Below are 22808 nucleotides of genomic sequence, written 5' to 3'. Positions count from 1 at the left end.
AACCGCGCTTTCCCGCAAACGTACCAATGCGGTACTCCTGTGGTGCAGAGCAGTCCAGTGTTGACTTCAGGCTTTTGCTGCCGTCTCGTCAGCTGCCGCTGGTGTGTCCCGGCGCCGAAGAGTCGCTGGGAGGAACAGCCCCGCAAAGAACAGGCAGGGTTCTTTCATGCCGCGGACCTTTGCTCCCGTGGTGACGAGCGACACAACGGCGAGCGGCGTCTGTGCTTTGTTTCCTGACTACGAATAGACAGGAACACAACCTTTATTAAGAGGCGCGTAGGTGCACGCCAGCAAAAGTCGTTTTCGAGCGTTCGGAAACTGGCGGGAAAACGCGCATGCATGTGCATTCTCGAAAATGCAACACTGGCGACCGGTCGCTACCGGTCGAGCAGAAAAACCTGTATAGACAGTTTACAACGTTTCACGTATGTAGACGCGGTGTCCCTGCTGGTACGGGGGAATTTGGCGTTGCGCCCGGTCTTCGCGAAGGGCCGGTGGGTGTTTGCCACGCGCAGACGTGTGTCCGCGTCCAGTACATTCCCAGGCCTGGACGCATGCGAACTCTGCTTTTAGCGCAGAGGACGTGACAAAATCGTTGTCGAAGACATTGACAAGCGCATATACAATGGACTGAAACCGCCCCATACGAAAGCGGCGAAAAGAGAGTGGGAACGATTTCGTGCCGCGGGGAAAAGGACGGCTCCTCGCTCGTCGGACGCCACCATCCCGGCACACGCACTCCTCTGAGCACTGATACACAAAATCCCCCCACGGAAACGGTGTCGCCAGCAGACACAGAACAGGGAGCGACGCTGCAAATACGTCTTCACCCTCGGAGACAAAATCGAACGCTTACCACCCGCGACGGAAATCCCTAAATATCGGTTGAACGTCCAGTATATCGCCAGCTGCGGCGACCCCAGCGCTCTTCTCTGTTGCCGTTGAAAACACTGGCAAGATCATTTTGCACGAGCGTCGCAAGAAAGGCTGTCCTCCGCGTCACGCACGTTTTTATGCCACCGAGACGAAGCGATGGCTTTCGAACGCCCCTGCGCTCCCCTACAACGCTCCTTCTCCAGATAGGGCAGGCAGGAGCGCGCGATCGTGAGCGTGGCAACTCGAGGTTGTCCACGCCAATACACATCTGTAACCGTATCCGAGTCAAGAGAGGGGCATGGACTGGGAAAGGGATCAACAGACAAGACAGGCAAGTACGCCTGACCGCGGTGATTGTGGCGTGGAGGCGATCGCATAGCGGTTCCGCGATGCCAGTCTTCCCAGAGAAATCTGGAGGATTTACTCTTTTGGCGTCTCCGGCGAGTCTTCTCCCGCACGGCAAGCCCCGCCCGTCTCGACCACACCGCCTTTTCTGCATTTTCGCTTCGCCTGGTTCCCTTGATTTCCGCCTAGGAACTGTCGCTGCTGTCACTCGACGAGTCGAGTCCGCCGTCCAGCTTCTTGGTACGCGAGCTTTGGCGCTGATCCTTTCGCCCCACGGCGCGTTCGATGCGTCGCACGTCGGCTTTTCCGGCCTTCTTTTTCACTTTGACCCGGATGTCGTCGAGCTTCGCTTCCAATTCGTCCAGGCGGTCTTCGAAGTCTTTAACGGAGTCCGCGGACTTCTCCACCTCCGCGGTTCGGGTCAACAGCTCAGTGTTCACATCGTCGTGGAAAACGATTTCGCTGGCGGCCTTTTTCGCCTCTTTCAGACGCGCGGACACCTTGGTCATCTCTTGTTCGAGCTCGGCGATCTTCGCCTCCGTCCCGTCTACCGACGCCCGCGCCGTCTCCAGCGTGCTTTGGACTCTGCGCGCAGCCGTCGAAATGTCTGTCATGCTGTCGCGGGCCGTCTTGTTTTCACTGTCGGCCTGACTCAGATACGCAAACGTGCAAACGGGCGTTGCGCGGTAAATCACGGATTGTTTGTTGCCTTCCGAGTCCGACTCGTGGCCGAAAATGATGACCGACCGCGTCGTCGACGATATGGCGATCGGTCCAAGCATGAAATTGTGGGATTCGTTTCGCGGCTTCGAGAGGAACACATCGCACAAAAACCAGTAGTTCAGCGTGAGGTCGTAGCCGTAGAGATCTTTGAAAGTCGTCGTGCCCAGCCACTCCCACGCTTCGCCGCCACAGATCCACATCCGGTTGTTCGCAAACACGCACGAGTGCTTCATTCGCGCCTTGGGCGGCGACCCGCTGGCGTCGGTGACTCTCTTCCAATTTTTGGACGTCAGCGAGTACATCCAAAGCTCGTTCGAGGCTGCTCCGCTTCCCGTGCTGTCGCCTCCGAAAAGAAGAAGGTACTCCCGGGCTGACCGTGCGGGGCGGCCTGCGACGAGCGTGTGGAAGCATCGCGCCGGGATGTCTGCGCACACTTCGGCCATCGGCAGTTCGGACCAGATGTCGTCTTCGCCGAAAACGTACGCGTCGTCCCGCGCCACTCCGTGCTGATCCATGCCTCCATACACGTACATGGTCTTGAAATTGGTACTCGTGCACGCCGCGTGGCCGAACCTCGCGGAGGGGCGTGGACCGCCCGTTTGGACTTCCTTCCACGTCTTTGCGACGGGATCGAAATTCCACACGCGGTCCGTCAATTCCGAGGCGCTGTTCTCGCCGCCAAACAGAGTCAGGACACCCTTCTCGGGATCGCTGCCTCCTTTCAGCGGCTTGCGGCGCACGAAGCTTGCGGCCGTACGCCCCTGAGGTCGAGACTCCGGGTTGTCCTCGTCCTTGGGCGCTTCTGCCAAAGAGAAAATGTTTTCCTGGTAGTCATAGATCATGACCGCTTCACTTGTTCCCGTCTTCCCGCGTTTCGCGCCGTAGCAAAAGATTTCGGGCTGGATGAAGGCGACGGACTGGCAGTCGAACGACTTGAACACTTCGGCGTTTTGAAGTACCTCAGTCAGGCAGAAACACGCCGGCGACAGGACGCCGACGTCCTTCTTGACGTCTTTCTCCGACGGATTGGAAGGCGCCATCGCAGCCACCCGCGCCTTTTATTTCCCCGTGCACAAACTGAGAACTTCTCGCTCGAGACGGAAAAATCGAGGACGTCCCCTCTTTCGACGAATGTGCCGGTGCGGTGAGAGAGAGAGAGGGAGAGAGGGTTCGGCGCTCGCATACTAAAAAACCAGCGAGTCGCCGCGGCGCGACGCTCCCGGCGGTGTCTGAGGCAAGAAAAGACTGCGAAGCAGCCACGAGGCTACCGCTCCGAGAACCCAAGTGAGCCCCAAATAGGGCGGCCAAAAAGTTCAATGAGCAGGTGAAAGTCGCACAGGCTGTTCATACGGTTCCTCCTGCAGATGATCGACACAAGCCTCGCTAGCAGCCGCAGTGATACAGCACAGAACAACCGCCGGCGAGTTGGTTTTAAGGATTGTTTTCCGTAGGGTTTTCATTTACCACACGGCGACGAGTTGGAGCTGAGACAACCGAAAATCTTTTTCCCAAAAATCGGCTCCTTTACGAAACTCGGTGACGGCCATAACGCGACAGAGTCCCAGTAAAAAACGGGCGAGATGCGCGCGCATGCAGAGTTGCAAGCGGCGCTGTCATCGAAGCGCGGCTTCTTCCCCTGCGGCGCAGAAAGTGTTCTCTTTGTGAGCTCTGTCGTTATCCTCGGTCTCCGTAACCAGTAGCAAATAAGTGTGTTCGTGTTCCGTTTGCGTTCCACAAGAATCGGATTTCACCTACTCGTCACAACAACTGCGGTCCTCGAGCTTTAATATGGGAGCGACAACAACCTGGAATGCCGGACGTTTTGAGGAGTTTTCTGTTTCCCTGGTGAGCAAAGTGTACGAGTGTTTGCGTGTGCTTCGGTTCTTTGAAGGCTGAACTTCAAGCGGCAACTGGATGTCAACGAGCGGGCTGTCGGCAGATCAGCATCCAGCGAGAATTTGATGACGAGCGGTGGTCAGGACAACGGTCACCACGGAAAACACAGGGGAGGACGTCCTGGAGATGTGCCATCCTTCCGCTTGATAGGGCGGATGTCCTCTCTTTCTTAGGTTTCACCCGGAGGTCGGGCGGAGAAGAGGGTGCCAGGAGACTGTCGCTGTTGAGCGGTTGTCTAAATAAACGTTCAGTTGTCTCGCCGACAGAGTTTGAAGGCGTGTCGTTGCTGGGAGAGGGGTGATCACGCAGCGGCCGAAAGCAGAAAAAAATAGAGTTCAGAGTCGCAGGACGAGCGAAGTCGGAAGCTCTCAAGAAGTCTGAGTTTTAGTACTCTACCCTACGCGACTCAGCCGGACAGGATGAAACCGCATGTTGACATTTCCACTGTTTTTGTAATACCACCTTTCGCTGAAAGACTGACAGAGTGTGCCACGACACTCAGAGGTTACAGAAAAGATTCAAACTTTCAAAAGGCCGGTGCTCTTTTCCCCGCTTGACACTGTTCTGTCTGCTGTCGTCAGTCTCTCTTCCCTCTTTCTTGAATTTCACGTCTACAGCCGAAGAGAAAAACCACGCTCAGTCGCCTGCGAGTACGATGTGAACCGTTTTGAGAGTGTGTCAGGGCTGTGAAGGGGCGGTCGCCTACGTACATCTCTTCACGGAAGGGCGTACAGTCCATGAGCGCAGCGCAAAAAAAGCCGTGTTAAGTCCTGTCGTCCCTCGCCTGAGAAAAAACGCTTACTAGCACGTGTGCACAGGTGAAAACGAAAGCAACTGCAAGTCTCCTGTAAAGCAGTGCACAACAACAGCTCGGCTATGGTTTACGCATAAAATCGCCGTGCCCAACTCTCTCGAGTTAGAGTGTGAGCGTTAACCCGTCTAGGTTAAGGGCGCCACGCGAAATTGGCATCTCCCCTCGTAGGGCAGGTGCTCCCAGCACAGTGTAGAAATGGATCCACATATTGCATATATATATATATATATATATACATATACATATTGGTAGATAGATATGAATATCAGGTGTCATGTGTGGCGGTCGTCTCCTGGAAGCCTGTTTGGTACGGATTGAGTTCCTTCGTAGTTGACCTGTCGTCTCCGGCTGAGCTGCATGTGTCTTGGTGTTGGGTCTAGGACGAACTAAGCTGTTTTGACGTGCGTGCCATATAGAGTGTAGATGGCCTTGAAGGGGGTGTAGCCGCTCTCAGTGTGCGCGGCATTCCAGCGTCAGGCCGGCTCGAGGCGGCGCCAAAAATCAGTCACGGATCAGCAATGCCTCCAGCGTCGATTCTAAAAAAGGTGTCAGTTGCGTTGTCGAGGCCAGAGCCGAACACAACCCGTAGGCACCGTAATGGACCATGAGTGGGAGAACGCGGCGCCTCGCCCTCTGCTCTGGCCGTGTCGAGAACGGGCCTTACCCGCCCTTCCATTCTGTGAATCATCATCCGGCAATCGACACAGTTGCTCCAGGTCAACCCGAGTGCGGGTCTCACTCCTGGATCTTCCCCTCCAAAGAGAAGACGTCTGGGGGCCACTTGGCGACTCGACCAAGCTAGCTCGCCGTCAATCCCCGCGGAAACACTCCGCCACACGCACTGCGGAGAAGAAAGAGTTGCGCGGGGAACCCCTTTCTGGTCTGTTCCGCCCTCGGGGCCATCCGCCGTCGGCCGCTCCCCGCCCGGAGATCTGGGAGAGGCTGGTGCGCGCGACGCAGTCGAGAGGCTGAGGTCGAAGCCTTCCTCGTCGGAAGTCGTGTCGCTGACCTGGTTGAGAACGAGACAGCAACACCCGTGAGTCGCCGCGAACCTCCGCAGAATTGCACCAATCCGCATGAGCTTGGTGGCGCGATCCACGAGACCAGCCACCTTTTTTCTCGACTCTGAACCCTGCCAGGGATCCGGGGCGCCCGGCGGCTCTGCACTCGCAGTGGGCAGGCGGAAAACGGCTGCGATCGAGTCAATGACGATCAGCGCCACGCGGTAAGACAGAAACAGCCTCGGTAGCCGACGCGTCAGAGTGATCCACAGCTCTTCTTCAGTGGCAACTTCTTCCATGAACACACGCTGCATCAGAGCCTTTGTGGGTGGCACCGGGAGGGGGCCAGCGTTCACAACACCCGCGTGCGCCACTGGTGGCCGAGCCGGAGAGGACTCGCCACCCCTTGCCCTCAGGTCGCGTCGAGAATTCATGATTTCGTGCAGCCGCTGAACCGGGAAACCGCCCTCTGTGTGGATGTAGAACACGGCAGTGGGCTTTTCAGCCTCTGCGAGCTCCGGCGAGTCCGCAGCATGCTCCGTAAGCGACAGCAGCGCGGAGCCGGCAGCGGAGGGCTGCCTCGCCGTGGGTTCGCAGAGACGCGTTTCGGAACAGCCTCCTCGCTCGTTGAAGCAACTCTGAAGAACTGTCTCTGACACCAGCGACAAGGCAAACTGCGTTTTCCCGCAGCCCGCCTTGCCGGCGATCTCGACAACCCTACTCCGTGGAACTCCGCCGTTCAAATACTCGTCCACCGCTCGACAACCAACCGGCAGAACGCGCGAGCCCAGGTGTCTATACACCGCAGACGAGAGAATTTCGACTGCCGTTCGCGCTGGACTCACGTACGGCGGCGGTGGCCAAGGCAAGGCACTATCCGCCGGTGCTGCGGCGCCAGTGGCCGCGATCTTGATTAGTGACTGGGCAGCTTCGAAAAACGCAAGGGAGTCCCCCGCCACATCGGGTCGATCCGCACAGTTGACGCCTGAAACTTGCTCTACAGCGGTGTGCGCCGAGTTGCGCGGAAGAGACGGTGCGGCTGCAGCCGCTGCGCCGTCGGCCATCGCGCACCCGGTCCGTTTTCCGCGGCCTCAAAAACGGATCCTGGACGGCATGCCAGCTCTCCCGAGCATGGCAGAGAGGGTTAATTGGAGAAAAGGAGAGACATAGAAAGGGAAGGGGCTGAAAACACGTTGAGGAGCGGATCGAGGCCAGGCAGGCCAAACAGAGAGGCCGAGGCAGAAGGGGTCACACACGCCCGGGATAGCCAGTTGTCCTTTTCAGAAGTCTTCTCAGAGTACCGGTAACACTATATTTCTTTCACAGGGATCAAGTGAAAAAAGTTTCCTTCAGATTAAGAACTCGAGCAGTCGGAGTTGCTGTGTGCCGTGCATGCGCCAGTGCATGCCGAGAAACCGCTAGTGACTTTGAGCGCACCTGGGAGGGTCATCGGGCACGGACGATTGACCTGGCGAGACACTTACGGAGAGCGTCGTGAAAACGCACAGAGCCGTCACATTGCCTCTTTCTTCCACGCTGCAACAAACTTGCCGATCTGCTTCTGGTTTCCGTCTCTCTCGGAAGGAAACGTACCAGAATATCCAACGTTAGAACACAGAGAGCCGAAAGCAGGCTCCTGCGTTTCTGACGTAACCTGCCACACTACGTCTGCCGACAGCGTTGTTCACTTCTCCCGCCTATGTGACCGTTACCAAAAAACAACGAATGACACGCCTGTTGCTTTTTACCTCGAAGAAAGCCTTTGGGTGTCAGTTTGCTCACCAGGAGGTGCTACAGCTAGAGCCGAGCTGCCAGTGGTCTAGTCTAGGGTTCCCGGGGCTTCCGTGTCGTGCGCGGTAACGTATATAGCCTTCGCAACTTTGGCGCCGCCGAATGAGCCTGATTTTGCAAGCACCCATCTGGTCTCCCAATAGAACCTCACACGAGAAAAGTCGGACGAAAGGACTTGCAACGCATATAGCACGAAAGCGACACACAGTTTTTCGTTGCAACCGTCCGACGACTGAACTATGAAAGCGCATGTGTCTGTGGACGGTACTGTGAACTGGGAATATGGAAGACGGCAACAATAGGTGATGCACGCTCCATTGGAACCTCAGCATGAGCAAAGGGGACTCCGAACTATCCGGGGTTGGCGGTATCGCGCCCGTGGTTGTGATTCAACTTTCTCAGTCGCGTAGCCCATCACACCTCGGACTCTTTTGGCGCTCAGCAGGCGAAGCAGTTCCTATGCGAAGACGATTCCCCAAAGGCAAGGAGATGTCCACCTCACGCAGAGAAGAGACTGCTCCCCTTTCAAACTCTCTCTTTCTTGTCCTCGGTGGTTATCGCCGTAGACGAAATTTGCAGTTTTTGTCCTTCACTATCGCAGAACGGATGCGTGACTCGATACCGTTCGTGTGGCCGGAGAACACCTCGCTCTAAGCTCGTTTTCATGACGGGTTGTTCGTCTGACCTCGCTTTCTAAAACTGAAAACGGCGTGCCCGAATTCTCTTCAGAAACTCAGTACCGTTACGCCGGATCTCCCGCATGGTGTCAAGCAGGAAATCGATTGTGTGCCGAGCTAAAGAGCGCTCCTCGTGTTTCACTGCTTTTCCAGTGCATTTGTCTTGGGGATCTCTCTTTGTCACAAACGCCGCACAGGAAATTGAACTGACGTCTATTCGCGGACGCCGCGTCTGTGTGCCTGGTTGTCGAGCGCCGAGACAGACCGGCTCCAGGGAAAAACGATTCTAACAAGCTTGTCTGTTCAGCAGGTTCGCCTCCGGCCTCTGCTGAGAGGAGAGCCGCGACACCGCTGCGACGCAAACACGACCCGGTGTGACCCACAGGATCGCGTGGCATCGGTGGAAATTCCTGCGTACAGTGTGCACGAGGTCTACAAAGAATCCTTCTCTCCTGCCGCGGAGAAGTTCCACATCGCTGTACATATGCACGATTCTATGCCTTGTGGAAAAGGAAACTGAACTGTCACGGCATTCCGCAGCCTGCGCGCGCCGGGAACACATGCCGCCATCTGCGAGACAGCGCCTGGCGAACGCGACGCGCAGTCGAGCGTCTTGTTTTTCGCTGTATGTGGACGCTAGCAAGATGGCGTCTGTTCCTCAGCGACGCTGAAAGTCGTCTCGGCCGTCGAGTTCCACCGCGTCCGACCGTTCACAACCGCTGAATAGAAAACGACATCCCCCCTTTTCGAAAGAAAAGGATCAAATGAAGCCTCTCGCCTCGTGCTGCAGCCCAGAGCTCGGTTTGAAATGAAGAGGCGCCTCTCGAAAACGCGCGATCCTCCCTCGATTACGCTGGAGCCCACGCCGTGCTGCGAAGACGCTTTCCCCTGCCAAGTGCCGACTTCTCTGCTCCCGCGGGCGCGTTGCCCAGACCGAGGAATTGCGCGCCACAGGGCGGGGAAGGTGTCTCCCCAGAGGGGACAGGCCCCCCACTCTCTCCGCCGGTCGGCGCCGCGGCGCCTGGGGCTCCACCCAGAAACGGAGACGCGCCCGCGACGGTCCCAGAGGCTACAGGCGCCGCGGACACTGCAGGCCTTGCGTCGGGAAGGTCCAGGCGCCGCCGACCTCGAGTGAAGCGCTCCCCCTGGCAACACAGAAGGACGACAAAAACACGGAACACGGAAACACATGCACGTCCCGGAATCTCCCACGCGACTCATCTGATGCAAAAGAAAGAAGTCGGGGACACAAAAACACAAAAAGACTGGGCAGAAGCGTGAAAGCCTAGAAGCGAAGGACGGGAGCGGCATGCGTGGGGGCTCCTAACGAGGCAGAAAAGAGCGCACGGCTAAAACAAAACAGAACCACCCGCTGCTGCGTAAGACGTTTTACAGTCCCTCCAAGGCAGCCGAAAATGCGGAAACACAGATGCGCAGAAACACCAGGATGAAGCCGCGCTGAAGGCACAGCACACGACCGCTCCTCAGGAAGCGCGGCACGACAAACGCCAGCTGTTCACGGGGACAGGAGCGAGCGACGCCAGGAGCCACGAAAAAAACGTTTGTGAACAGAAAAAGGCAACAACCGCAACTCGCCGCCCCGCAACGGACCAGAGAGAGTGGAGTGTACAGACAGCAAAGGCCCATTGCGAACACGGAAACGCGGAGGCCTTCTCCGGAGAGAAGGCCTCCGAATTGATCTCGGTCGTCCGAGCTACCAGACGCGAACGTGAAAGGTAAGGGGTAGGTAAGATGGGCCATCGAACACGCACCTCCTCTTTCTTCAAGAGCCGGACCAGCGCCTCGGCTCTCTTTCCCACGTCGCTGGCCGTTCTGGATCGGACGAACCAGTCAAATCGCCACTGCGTGTCTCGCAGCAGGAGATCTCGCATCTTGTCCCAGTTGCCGTAGCCTGAAGGCAAGAAAAGAAACATCGCAAACAAGAAAAAACCAGAAGGCCACGTAAAGGCAGAATGAACGCGGTGGAGATGAGAAACGACCGACCGCGACCCGATCCTCCCTCGTAAGGGAACCCCCACGACAGCCAACCGCACAGAAAGAAGCGCATCTGTACGTCCTTTCTGTCTCCTCTTCATACCACAAATCAACGCATATATATATATATATATATATGATTCTGTATACAGATGGAATTCGCTTCGTTCAACGGTGGGCGTCGCTCGTTTCTTCTTTCTTGGTTTTGCACGTAGAAGTAGCTGCCTTTCAAGCAAATCTCAGCTTCCAGAATTCCTTTTCTGGAGATTCATCCATCAGAAGCCACACCGCTCAAAGCGTTTCGCTGCCGCCGGTTTCGCATCGGTCTTTTTGTTTACCTAGCAGAGTTGTCATGTTCAGAATCCACCGGTCTTCTTGCTCCGTGAAAATGCTGCGACTCTTCGCTGCTCCGCCGTACGGAATCAAGAGCCGCCTCCAGGGAACCTCGCATTGCTGCTGCCGGCGAACAATCACCTGAAACAGAACGAACGGAAAGAAAACTTTGTGGTGTCTTGATAGACGAAACCTCGAAAAAAGAGAGGCGCGGAAGCGCGAGAGACAGCCGTCCGTCGCAGCGCAGAAGAACGAATCGAAACTGACAGAACACGGGAAAGCAAGACGGTTCAACCAAAAGGAGCGCCGCGTCCGGGGACCACGACGTGGAGATACACCGGAGACGGGAACGTCGACACGCGAGAATCCAACGGTCAGAAAGAGAAACAAAAAGTGAACCTCGGGGAATATCGGCAGAGACAGCATGCACGAGCGGCGAAAAGACTCGGGAAAAGCGAGACGGAGACACGGCCGCAAGAAACGCGACAAACGCTCCACCGCAGCCACGGAGTGGAAACAGCAGAGAAGAAAAACCAAGCACATGTTTTCACACGCGCGTGGATGACAGGCGCTCAAAGGACAGACACCTGAATCGGGAAAAGAGACGCACAGCAGAGAGACAACCCACGAAAGAGACAAAACGCGTTCTCGTCTGGTTAGAGTTGCCTCCGCCTCCTTTTCACGTATTTCTGAGAGAAAATGAGAGCATCGGATTTCGTCTCTCTCGACAGAAAAGCGGAAGCGTCGGGATGCGTCTCGAGCAGTCACCTCCTTGTGAGATTCCGATTTTAAAAGTAGGCTTCTCTCTGACGCTTCTTTCGCCGAGTTCCTTACCTGCTCGAGTTCCCTTCGCTTGTTGATAACTGCTTCGCCCTCTTCGATGCGGCGAATCCACTTCTCCCATCCTGCGATTTCCGGGTACCGACTCCAAAAGACTCGCGCGTACGCAGCGACCTCCTCAACGCTCTTTCCGTCGACTTCGGTGGCGATTCGAGTGATGTCGTGGCGACCGTACATTTCGTTTCCTCTGCAGAAAAAAACCATTCGGGAAGACAAATAACTGGTCGAGTCTCTTCCTTTTCCAAGCCAGACACCGCACAGAGTCGAGTGCTGCTTACGCTGTCCACTGTCGCACATTTCTTCGCCTTCCTATCGCGGCCTAAGAAACACTCTCAAAGGGTGTCTCCTTCCCTGCTGCTCCACCAACCTTCTTCTCTCTTCCCTCTCCTCCCATTTTTATCTTTATATATCTTTGCCTTTCCCTGGTTTTCACCTTACTTGACGAACTGAATGAAGTCGCGTTTGCCCCAAGTCCCGAAGCCTTCGCGCAGAAGGCGCTGTTTCTCTTCTCTCTCCTCGTCGGTTGGTGCGCGGGTAGTCCCTTGGTTCCGGTAATACAGCAGCTCCGCTGCATGCAGTTCTTCAATCCGCCGTCGATCGTAGAACTGCCACTCCTAAAGACGCCGCAAAACACCGCTCAGTTGTCTTTGGAGACGCACAGCTTTTGTCTCGCCTCTCTCTTGTTGACGTTCAAACCTGCCTCTGTCTCTGACTATTCGATTTGAGTTATACAGCTCCGGATCGCGGATCATTTGTAGAGACAATATCTACTTATAATGTGGTAATAACAATACGTGGTTCAGTTATCTTTGTGTTCTTAATGCCGGCTTCCTGTTGCGAAAGAAACAATCCTTCCCCCGGAGAGAGTCCACCATCTCACCCCAAGGCCTCTGCTCAGCCCCGGCCGCCTGCACTGCAGATCCACGCCCCTCACCACGGCACCTCCAAGAAAAAAATCTCAATCTACATACTCTATCTTCTCTGTCTCCCTCTCCCTCTCCATCTCTCTGTGTCTATATCTATGTAGTCTACCTCTCTCTGCGTCTCTGTCTCGATATCGCTGCTCGCGTTTCCATTCGGGGACGGCCAAGGCCAGCCTGCGCGACCGCCCGCGCAGGGTCGCGTTTGATCCGAGTGTGTGCATGCTTTCTGGTTTCTTCTCCGCGATCCACGAACTGCCCTTTCCTCCCTATTTCACACACGCTTTTCCCTGTTCTTTTTCCAGCATCTCCCCCGTCTCTTGCGTGCTGCGGTTCTCCCTCTTTTTCGAGTCTCCGCGTGTCTCGCACCCTCCCTTCTTTTCCCCTTTTGCCTCCTTCCTCGCCCTCTCTCACCTGCATAGCCGGCAAGCGTACAGCTCGGGGGATGTGCTTCACTTTTCTCTGCTCCACGCTCTGGGCCAGCTGCATCTCTTGCTCTTTCTGCATGCGCATCCTGCGGCGACTTTCGCGCTCGTTCTGCGCCTCGAGAGTCTGAACCGCGAGCGCGGCCCAGGCCTCGCGATCCGCCCTCCGCTGCTGGTCGGTGTAGTCGATGCCGTCGTACTCGTACAGACTCGAAGACGGCGCCGAGTTGATCGTGAAGTCCAGCAAACTCTTCTTCACATGCGCCTGCAGCTTCTCGTTCATCGCGTCCGTCCGCTCCTGTCCCCTGCAGAGAGCAACGCGCCGCTCAGAAAACGCGCCTCTCAGAAAACCCGACACACGACCAAACACAGTCCCCAAGAACAGCCTCACCACCACTATTACGGAAAAGGAAAGGACACATCCCATCATACACAGTTAACATACACATATATCACACATATATAAGCACATATGCATGCACGCACATGTATGTATGTATGTGGATGTATGTATGTATGTATGTATGTATGTATGTATGTATGTGGATGTATGTATGTGAATGCCGTTCCTCTCAAATTTGCACAGACACACAGAAACACCCACACAACTGGATGAAAGATTTGCATCGATTGGCAGACGCCGTTTTCTGACCTCGCTAGAATGGCTTCGAGTTCCTCTTCAGTTATGTCGTCTCCGGCGCCGGATTTGAAGATGTGATCCGCGCCGAACTGGACCATGGTCATGAGTTCGTTTTTCGAAAGTTGTTTCTGCTGGTTTTGCTGATCACTCAGACGACCTTGCTGAATGATGGCCGTGTCCAACTGCAACTTTAGCATCGCGCGTTCGATGATTTTCTGCTCGATCGTGTGTTCGTGGACCAGTCGATAGACATTCACTGCGCTCTTCTGGCCTGAAAAACGGATGCAGACCCCCGAGACACCCCGCCAAAGGCACGAAATCCAACGCACCCGCCGCGCTGAGAACGCACCTAACGCAAGCTCTCTAACCGCCAGCTATATCTGCCCTCAAAGAACGACCGTGAAACACAGTTTTGACGATAAACCCCCAACACCTACAATCATGATCAACGCCCTAATGCGGACAGCCAATATATATATATATATATATATATGTATATGTATATAGGTATATATGTATGTATGTATGTATGTATGTATGGATACATATATACATATGTACATATATATGTATATATGTATATATGTATGTATATATATGGATACATACATATGTATATATCCACATATATGCGTATGCATGCATCCCCAGGTGTACGCGTACATCCACATCCCCGATATACGTTTATACGTGCCGGAAGTTGTTGCGTATCTCTGCTTTTGTCGACGCATGTGGGAAGGTTTGTGTAGAGTTTGCGCGCGCGCGCGTCGCGTTCCTCTGCTGTGCTTACCGATTCGATGGACGCGGTCCATGGCTTGGAGGTCTACCTGAGGATTCCAGTCGGAGTCGTAGAGGATGACAGTGTCAGCAGTTGCGAGGTTGATGCCCAGGCCGCCTGCGCGTGTGGAGAGGAGGAAGATGGGGATGTCGCTGCCTGGCGCGTTGAAGGCTTCGATTTGCCTGTCGCGTTCGTCTCCCGAGGTGTTCCCGTCGATGCGGCAGTACTTGAACATGCGAATGCGGCAGTAGTCCTCGAGGATGTCGATCATCTTGGTCATCTGCGTGAAAATCAAACACCGCCGGTGTTCCTGAATCAGGCGCCGGAGCAAACGGTCGCAGAAACGCAACTTCCCGGCGTTCTCAATCACGTGCTCGCCAAACGGATCTGCATTCTCCGACTCGTAGCCTGAAAGCACACGCAAAACAACCCGCGCGGCGCCTCGAAAAACTCTCAATCTCCTAATCCATTCAGACAAATACAGCCGAGCTTACACGCACAGGTGCACATATACATATATACACATATATATACTTATGTATATATATATATATATATCAACATGCAGAGACACACACCCAAGTATGAAACGAGATACAGAGACAACGCAGAGATCTGGACAGAGATACAGACTGGCAGAGGTATGTCGCTATATATATATATATATATAAAGAGAGAGAGAGAGACAAGTATATACATATATATACATGTATATATATATATATATATATATGTATGTATTCAGGTATGTAGACACAGATGCACAGATATAAGCGAACACGTGTAGGTGTGCATGTGCCAGGAAGGCGTCGTCGGGAGAGAAAGGCGCCATTGGTGAGGGGCGAACGCTGGAATGCTTTGCTCACCTTCAAACAGGTACGGGTGATTGCACGCCTTTCGCAGCTGCATGGCCAGGTTGAGGAGCTGGGTCCGGCCAGCGCCTTCTGCGCCTTGGAGCGCCGCGACGTTCTTCGTCAGGAGATCTTTGTACAGTTGTTTCTGCATCGCTGAAGAAGCGTCGGCATGTGTGGAAAGGCAATGCAAGGACAACACACGATGGCGGTTCTTCCGCGTTAAAAGGGAAAAGCAGACCCGCGGTGTGCATCCGCCCGCGCGCAAAGCGAGGACGCCTGGAAGTCTCGCTGACAGCCCACGGCTTTACGCTTCATCCCACCTCGAGGAGGAAAGACGCAAGGTCTCTGCGCGAGGACAGTTTTCGTGTGCGCGTTTCGTCTTGCGCGATCCCTGTGTGTCTCTTGGCACTTGCCTGAGAGAGGGACAACTAGCAGCAGCTCTTTTTTCGGCGGCATCTCCTTCAACACTTCCTTCTTCACGCGGCGAAGCATGAAGGGACGCAAGATGCGGTGGAGACGCGTGACGATCTTCATGTTTCTCTCTTCTCGCTGCTCCGCCGTCAACTCGGTGCCCGCCTCGCCGGCAGTCCCCGTGAGGTCGAAGAGGTGCTCAAACTCCGCAGACGACGAGAAGAGCGACGGAAACAAAAAGTTCAGGAGAGCCCACAGCTCTCTCAGGTTGTTCTGAAGAAGCGCGAGAAAAGACGGAAATGTGCAGTGTGAAGACAAAAAAACAACGCAGCGGGCCGTAGGGCCCCGTTCAGACGTTCGGACATGCCTACACCGTTTTAAGCACCTGGTTGCACTCCTCCACCTCACACGCGGCTGTGCTTAAAAAAACGTTACGTAATACCTGCAGCGCCCTCAAAAATCGGAGCATGAGAGGTCCGAGGGCGGCGCCGGGCGATTCGCTCCAGAAAAAAGGGACGATCAGACGAAAAGCTGAATCTCCCAGCACTCGCCCTCTCTCTCCCCCAGCTGGCCTCTGACTGGTGCGAGAACGGTCTCGATCTCTTTGCTGTCTCGCGTCTTTGCCAAATGCTTCTAACCTGGAGAGGCGTCCCGGTGAGGAGGAGTCGGTGTTTGGTGTTGAAGAGTCGCGCGGTTTGTGCGAGTTTCGAGCTCTCGTTTTTGATTCGATGCGCTTCGTCGATGATGATGTATTCCCAGTCGACTTTGAGGAATTGGGCGCGTTCGAGAATGCACATTTCGAAGGAGGTGACGACGACGTCGACGCGATCCGGCAAGACTTCTTCCTTCTCGTCTTCTTTCCTGCCGTCTTCGCCTTCGCCGCCGTCCTCGGGTTCCTCTTCCGTTCGCTCTGTGTTTCCGCCTTCGCCGCGCTCGTCCTGGCCCGACCGTCCAGACCCATCCTCATCGCTCTTCTCTTCTCTACCGAGACAGCCCGGAGGCGTCGAGGCGCCTTCGTCTTCGCCGTCGCTGTGCCCCGGGGACACATCTGCGCTCCGCGAAAACTTGTCGTCTCTCTCGCGACCGTCCACCGAGGACGCAGCCTGGGCCCGAGAGACAATGTGCGCCAGCGTCGCGCGGCGCGTCTCCTTGTCGCCCAAGACCTTGACGGCGTTGATCGCGGGGCAAAACTTGCGGAACTCAATCATCCAGTTTCCTGCAGAAATGCAAAAAAGGCGAGGCACACAGAGAGACGAAACGGGGGAAAATGAAAAAACAGGCGCGGAGTCACCCAGACACACATCCTTGACTCCTGCTGGAAGAAAACCCTGCACGGGAGCCACGGCGACGCCTTTTTCCTTGGAAAAGGCACAGAAGCGAGAGAGGCCGCCGCAAAACAAACGCCGGTAGAAGAGCGAGCGTACGAAACCGTCTTGTTTTCCTTCACGTTTCCCCCCGCATCGGCATTTGTGTTCCGCCCTTCGCTCTTTCGCGTTCTCACCGATTGTACTTTTGGGGGCGAGAACGAGGTGCGGGCCGTCGATGCCTTTCCCCTCCTTCAAGAAGGCGAGGAGGGAGATCGTCTGGTAGGTTTTTCCGAGCCCCATTTCGTCGGCGAGAATTCCGTTCATGCCTCGCTCGTGGAGTTGAATGAGCCAGTTGAGGCCCTCGAGTTGGTATGGTTTCGGCGGGCACCGAAGGATCGAGGGATGCGTGGTGAGACGCGTGATGACGGGACGCGCAGCCATCCGAAAGTCTTCTTCCATCTCCGGAGACGGCTCCGAGGACCCTTCGCGCGCGCGCTTCCTCTCTCTCCTCTGCGCAGCCTCCCGCGCCTTTCCCTCGTCGAAGTCAGCCATGTCTTCCTCGTCGGAGGAGACAATGCGCCGAGCGCGCCTCGAGGCCCCGACGGCCTTCTCGTGGCGTTTCAGCGAAGCATCGGTCCGGCCGTCCAAGCTGCCGGGCGCTCGGCTGAGGCTCGAAGTCTGGCGAGAGTCGTGCTTGCGGCTACTGTGGCAGAGAGACAGCAGGTAACTCTCGCCGTACTCGAGGAGCATCTGCAACTTCCCCATCGATCCGTCGGCGCCGTCGGCCTGGGCCTCCGGTCCCTCGCCCCGCAGGCCTGCGCGGGGCTTCTCTGGGCTCTCGCCTTCGCTGCCGGAGACTCCATTCGCGCGAGGTGAGTCGCTCTCCGGCGAAGACGCCTGCGTGCGCGGCCCCGCCGATGCAGAAGGCAGGCGCGAAGAGACGGAAGCGTCGCCACGCGCCTCCGAGACAGGGTGACCATTGCGAAAAGCCGCGTCCTGACGCGAAGGGGAGAGAGAAGAAGGAATGCGGACACATTTTTGTTCGCTTCCCTCGGTCCCTTCCGAAGGCGCCGCTGCAGGAGACGCCTCGGACACGCACTGCGCCCCAACGGGCCGAACAGCCTCCACATCGCCCTCGGTCTCCGCTTCCATCTGGTCGGACTCCCAGAGACAAGAAAAGGGAAGCAAAAGGCTTCGAGGCAGAGAACTGGGAAGAAACGGGGAGGGGGGAGAGAACCCGAGAGAGAGGGAGAGACAACGAAGAAAAAGGAAGAAGGCCAGGCCGAGAAGCTGTGTAGTGACGCTTGGAACAGAAGAGCGAGAGGCGCCTACATGGCGGGATAAGGAAACCGAGAGGAGACTGAGAAACGGAAGCGGGTCTGGGTGGGAAAGGAAATGAACTTGACTGGATGGAAGGCGAGTCAACGGAGAGGAAAAACAACAACTGCTGAGAGAACTGGATGCACAGATTGCCCCTCCGCTGGGTTCACGTGTCCGTTCAGTCACAAGCGGCGAGGACAGAGGTTCAGGTGCCGCGGGTGAGCGAGGATCTCTCCTTGGCCTGCATTTCGACCGGAGAGGAAATTCGCTGAGGAAGAGAGCAGGGTTCTGACAAGAAAACGGCCCTAATGGAGGGAAGCTGACAGAAGCGTTTGACAGGAGAGAGCGGCGCACCGGACCCAGTGCGTGAGCAGCGCGTTCGCACGACTCTCTGACGGGACGAAGAGTGACAGTTGGAGGAAAGAAGAGTCGGGATGAAGCCTGAAGCGTTTCCCAGCAGACAGAAAAAGAGACTCGACTGAGGGGGGGGGGGGGGAAGACGCCGTGCGCGAAAACCAGAGCCGCCGCCCGCGAGGGCACGCCGAGTCGACTGCAGCTCTGAAGGATCCTCGAAAGGGGTTCGATTCTGGACGAAAGCGTGAAGCTTTCGCAGCCTTTCGCGCGTGTGAGACAACTGGAGGAGCTTTGGTCCCGTCGCAACGGCCGAGAGGAGTGAACGGCGCCCGGGGAGCACGGGTGCGCCGGGGATGTGCGAGAGAAACTGCGGGCCGGCCCAGCTGTCCAGGCTGTGGAACGGAAGAAAAACTGCGAGTGTGGCGCCAAAAATCGAAACCAGTCGCGAATATTTAAAGCAGCCAGTTCCCTCCGAGCTAAGCTCCGTGGAAAGACCGTGGAACCACTGGTGCAGCCAGAAAACGCGGTCTAAACGCAGGGACCAAGAGATGCTCGTGCTTCGGCCAAGAATCGTTGCGGCAGACAACCGAGTCCGAACGGGCAAAATTCCGAATTTCCAGAGACAAAATGCCGTTTTAAACGCTGGAAAACGACGGACACGGACGACGGAGGACACCCGGTCGAGAGACAGTATGGATTCCGAGGAGGGAAGCGACGGAACCACGAAACTGCAAACAAAAGCCGCAAGGGAGTCAAAAGTGGCACACAAGGTAGGTCACTCTACTCGGAAGGCTCCGAAATCGCGATTCTGGCTGCTGTATATCTCACTTGGCGAGTAGACAAAGAAGTCTGTCGGTACGATGGGGGGCGCATTGGCCGGAACGCGAAAAATCTGGCTCGGCCAGGCGAAAAGAGACATCCAAGCGATGAAAATCCAGACACCCCATTCCGCATTGACAAGACGAACCGCGAAGCTCGAGAATATTGCGTCGTGCAATGTCGCAGAGAATGCTCGGAGCGGGAAAAGCGAAATCTCGCCGCCCAAGGTCCGCAAATCTCCCTGCGACGACGGATCGGAACTTGTTCCGGAGAAGAAGGCAGGAAGACGATGTGAAACATCGCGCCGAGGTTGCAGCAGCGCGAAGCTGCAACAATCCAGCTCCCGCGCCTCCTCTCTGCCAACCTCTCGTCTGCTGTGGAAAATCTCCTCTTCCTGAGACGACGAGGAGGGGGGTATGCGCCTCGTTGCGCTGTCGCGCATGTTCCCAATTGCCTTCTTCCCCCCCTACCATGCCCCGGCGCTTGCATGGGACCGGTAAGACCATGGTATCGCAAAAGTGGATTCGAGAGACAGTCTCCCGTATCTTGCTCAGGGATCTCCCCATAAAAAGTATTTACTTTGACGTTTGTTCCGTGAAGAAATATTGCTTCTCGAGTTCCTGGTGTCCTGACCTCGATCCCCTCTGGCTGCGTGGTGTGTATATACACCTGAGACGGCGACCTGAGCGGGAAGTCAACGCTCCAGGTTTTTGCGCACAAGTTGGCGCCCGCGGCGCGATGCAACCGCCGCTCAGCGACAGAGGGTGACGCCGTTTTCAATTCAAGGTTACATTTAGAAAGATCAACTATAGATTAATCAGGGTCTTGTGAGTGCTGCACACCTGCATTTCCGGTCGATCCGAGACACAAAGCATGCCCGTTTGTCTGAGAGGACCAAGCAGGAGCCCGCGTCTCTCTCCGTCGCGCCGAGTGATCACCGGGACTTGAACGAGAACTCTTACTCTTTAGCCGAAAAGTGAGGAATCAATAGGAAAGTTGCATTTTAGCCGAGAAACACTGCTAGATGCCGTTCTCGACGAACGGAACTCGCGTACTTCAGCTAGCTAGGGCGCCCCTCCCCAGTGGCAAGGACCCGTGGTGTCTTGCCACATCTCGACACGGCGCATAATGTTCACGCAAAAGCAGAGTTGAAAATGGAATCCGAGAAGGGCAGTAATGGTGTATGGTCCACATTAGGGGATGGAACATGTACAGCCACCTGAGTCGTAATCTATCTAACGCCGACTCACTGCCCAGCCGTCTCGTAACTCACCAGGGTTTCCAGACGCCCAGAGCTGGAGCTGCTTGTGAACGCGCTCTCAAAAAAGGCATTTTCGTCCACTATTGCAAATATAATAGACCTTTTTTTCGAGCCCTCTCAGATGTCCACAAGTGGCAAGGTCAGGGACTTTGGTTAGCCACCCTCGTTTGAACTTTTTCTTTCTGGTCCAATGAGCAGCCCCCTGCGAGGGCTGCTCCACTGAATCCAACGTTCCGCGGGACAACCCCGAGTGGGCAACTCGCTGTAGCACACTGTTGGAGTTCTAGACGTAATACATGGACTACTGTCATCACCCGTATTAACAGCAAGAATAAAAACGACTGCTCAGACGCTAGCATTGCATACTCTCTGTGAGGATGTGTACGCACATTCGCCGTGGTGCAATTCTTCGCAGCCGTCGAATGTGCAGTGTGCACGCGCCTCACACTGTTGCGATTCACCCACTGCGACGGAGAAGAAACAATCACACCGCTTACAATGGAGAGTTGCCAATCCCGTCGCAAGCTGCTGGTGACGACTTAGCTGCGATGGGACAGGACCGCGACCCATGGGCACGATCACTGCGATGGGTTACGTGGGGATTTCCAGGAGTGGCTGCTCAGCCGCGGCGCGACCAGAGTTTGTTGATGATAGATCGATTTCAGTTTGAAACGGACAAACTCGCGTGCAATAGTGATCAGTGGCGTTAAAGGAAAACAACGTGCCGACAAGTGTCAAGGCATGAAAAAATCGGACGAGAATCCCGCACCTTCGTCGGTCTCCTGTCCTCCCATGGATTCTAAGATCGCGAAAAACTCAGAATGTATCATCCCAAATCGATTGTTGATCGCCTGTTCACCTTCACCTCTTTTCCAAAGTTAAAAGTCTCTCATGCTTGAATTGTGATTGATTCCTGGACGTCACGCACAACATTACACGTACCGGACCGCTGGGCTGCCCAGAGCTTCACGCTTCAACAGGAACTTCTTGGTCGAAGACCGTAGGCCCAGAAGCAACTCAAAGTGGTGTTTGTACACCGTGCTGGACGAAAAGCAAATCGACTGCGGATTTCCTAAACCCGAGAATCCGTGTTTGCTACTTCGCACCTGTCAACCGTCCCCCTCGCAAACCGTGATTTTGGAGGAGCATCCACCGGCACGCATCCGACGGGCCGCCTCTCTTGGGCACATGTGTTGCCTTGCCGGAACACTCCCTCTCATTCGATTCGATTTGTGGCGAATTTTTTCAATCTATCCCTAACTGCCAGAGGCGAGATGCTTCCGTCGCTGATATTTCTTTGGACCAAAAAGATCGGGCGATTTCCTACCGCGCCCCGAGAAAGCTACGCGAAACCACCTGACGGCGACTCCACCGAACAGTCTGAAGATGGCATCCGTCTCGCTAAGGCTCCTGAGTCCAGAGACCTCGCTTTGTGCGATCTACGCGTTGAATGCACGCAGAAATAACGTTCCCCCGGAGAAGGTGCCCGTCCCTCACATCAGGAGAAGCAGATGCGCAGCGTTTCCTCTCGAAAGAGGTGAACGTTGATGCAGTGAAAAATTATAAAAAGTCCTTTCTCGACAACAGAAAAGGATTCAAGAATGCGTTCACTGCACGTGCTGCCCCGGAGATTCGTGTTCAACACACAGCCCAAACGCGAGAGCTGCACACGTGAAAAAGGCGCGTTTTTGATGATGGAGAACGCGCGCGATCCCAAGTGCAAATGTGCGCTACAAACTCACCCCTGTTTTCAATGTCATACTTTTCTCGCACAGTGGTGCGACTCGCAAAGCAATGGTCCCGCCGAGAGGGCTGTTGCTCACGACGGGGATACGCGAATTTGCTTTCACGGGAGAAAAACGAAATAATAACGAAATGCCCGGTGCTTGTCGCCGCCGCACAAAACGTTTCCCCTTAACGAAACGGCTTCCCCACACATCTTGGGTGTAGGCCAGTCTCGTCCAAAAGACAGCACAGCAGAGAGACAAGCTTCTGCTCGCCCTCTCGGCACAAAACAAACACGAAATAGAACAGACGCACACAACAAAAAAGCTTTCGTGAAGAGGAACCACGAGGAAAACGTTTTTCGAGCACTGTCGTCTCCACACCACGGGAAATTCAAACGCCCGAGACAGCACGTACAAGACCTCTCCCCAGTAAAGACTTCACCGAGGACGCGCAGGAACATCCACGTTTCCACTTCTCGGCGCTTTTCACGCCCTTCGCCTTCCTCCTGCCTTCGACAGGGACAAGAACAAGGCACAACACTACCCGACACAAACGCCGAATGTCCTCGATCAACATTGCACCAAACTCCGGCCGTTCCCGAGGCACTGCAAACGCGCCCTTCGTCGCGCCCCGCCTCCTGTGGCCTTCTGTGCACGGCTTCCCGGGCCCTACCTGATGTTTCCTTTCCCTTGTTCGGAAG

The 22808-nt window shown here is 55.5% G+C and overlaps 3 protein-coding genes across 3 annotated transcripts; all 3 read right to left on the bottom strand.

Annotated features, from left to right (window-relative positions):
- Positions 1 to 1406: 1406 nt before the first annotated feature.
- NCLIV_004510 (putative kelch motif domain-containing protein) lies at positions 1407 to 2984 on the bottom strand (the record flags this gene model as incomplete). Its single annotated transcript, XM_003879960.1, has 1 exon — positions 1407 to 2984. The coding sequence occupies one exon, from the start codon at positions 2982 to 2984 to the stop codon at positions 1407 to 1409; it is 1578 nt and encodes a 525-aa protein (XP_003880009.1).
- A 2175-nt stretch (positions 2985 to 5159) lies between these two features.
- NCLIV_004500 (putative DNA repair protein recA) lies at positions 5160 to 6719 on the bottom strand (the record flags this gene model as incomplete). Its single annotated transcript, XM_003879959.1, has 1 exon — positions 5160 to 6719. One exon carries the CDS (start codon positions 6717 to 6719, stop codon positions 5160 to 5162), a length of 1560 nt encoding a protein of 519 aa, XP_003880008.1.
- A 2252-nt stretch (positions 6720 to 8971) lies between these two features.
- Positions 8972 to 17778, bottom strand: NCLIV_004490 (hypothetical protein; the record flags this gene model as incomplete). The annotated part of the gene is made up of 12 exons (XM_003879958.1): positions 8972 to 9268; positions 9896 to 10035; positions 10457 to 10592; positions 11286 to 11478; positions 11730 to 11905; positions 12626 to 12941; positions 13289 to 13547; positions 14067 to 14462; positions 14921 to 15061; positions 15229 to 15592; positions 15958 to 16535; positions 16821 to 17778. 12 exons carry the CDS (start codon positions 17776 to 17778, stop codon positions 8972 to 8974), a joined length of 3954 nt encoding a protein of 1317 aa, XP_003880007.1.
- Positions 17779 to 22808: the final 5030 nt, after the last annotated feature.

Source organism: Neospora caninum, chromosome Ib (genome assembly GCF_000208865.1).
Source record: "Neospora caninum Liverpool complete genome, chromosome Ib".
NCBI lineage: Eukaryota > Apicomplexa > Conoidasida > Eucoccidiorida > Sarcocystidae > Neospora > Neospora caninum.
Note: the sequence above shows the minus strand (reverse complement) of the source record. Positions and strands in the feature narration are given on the sequence as shown.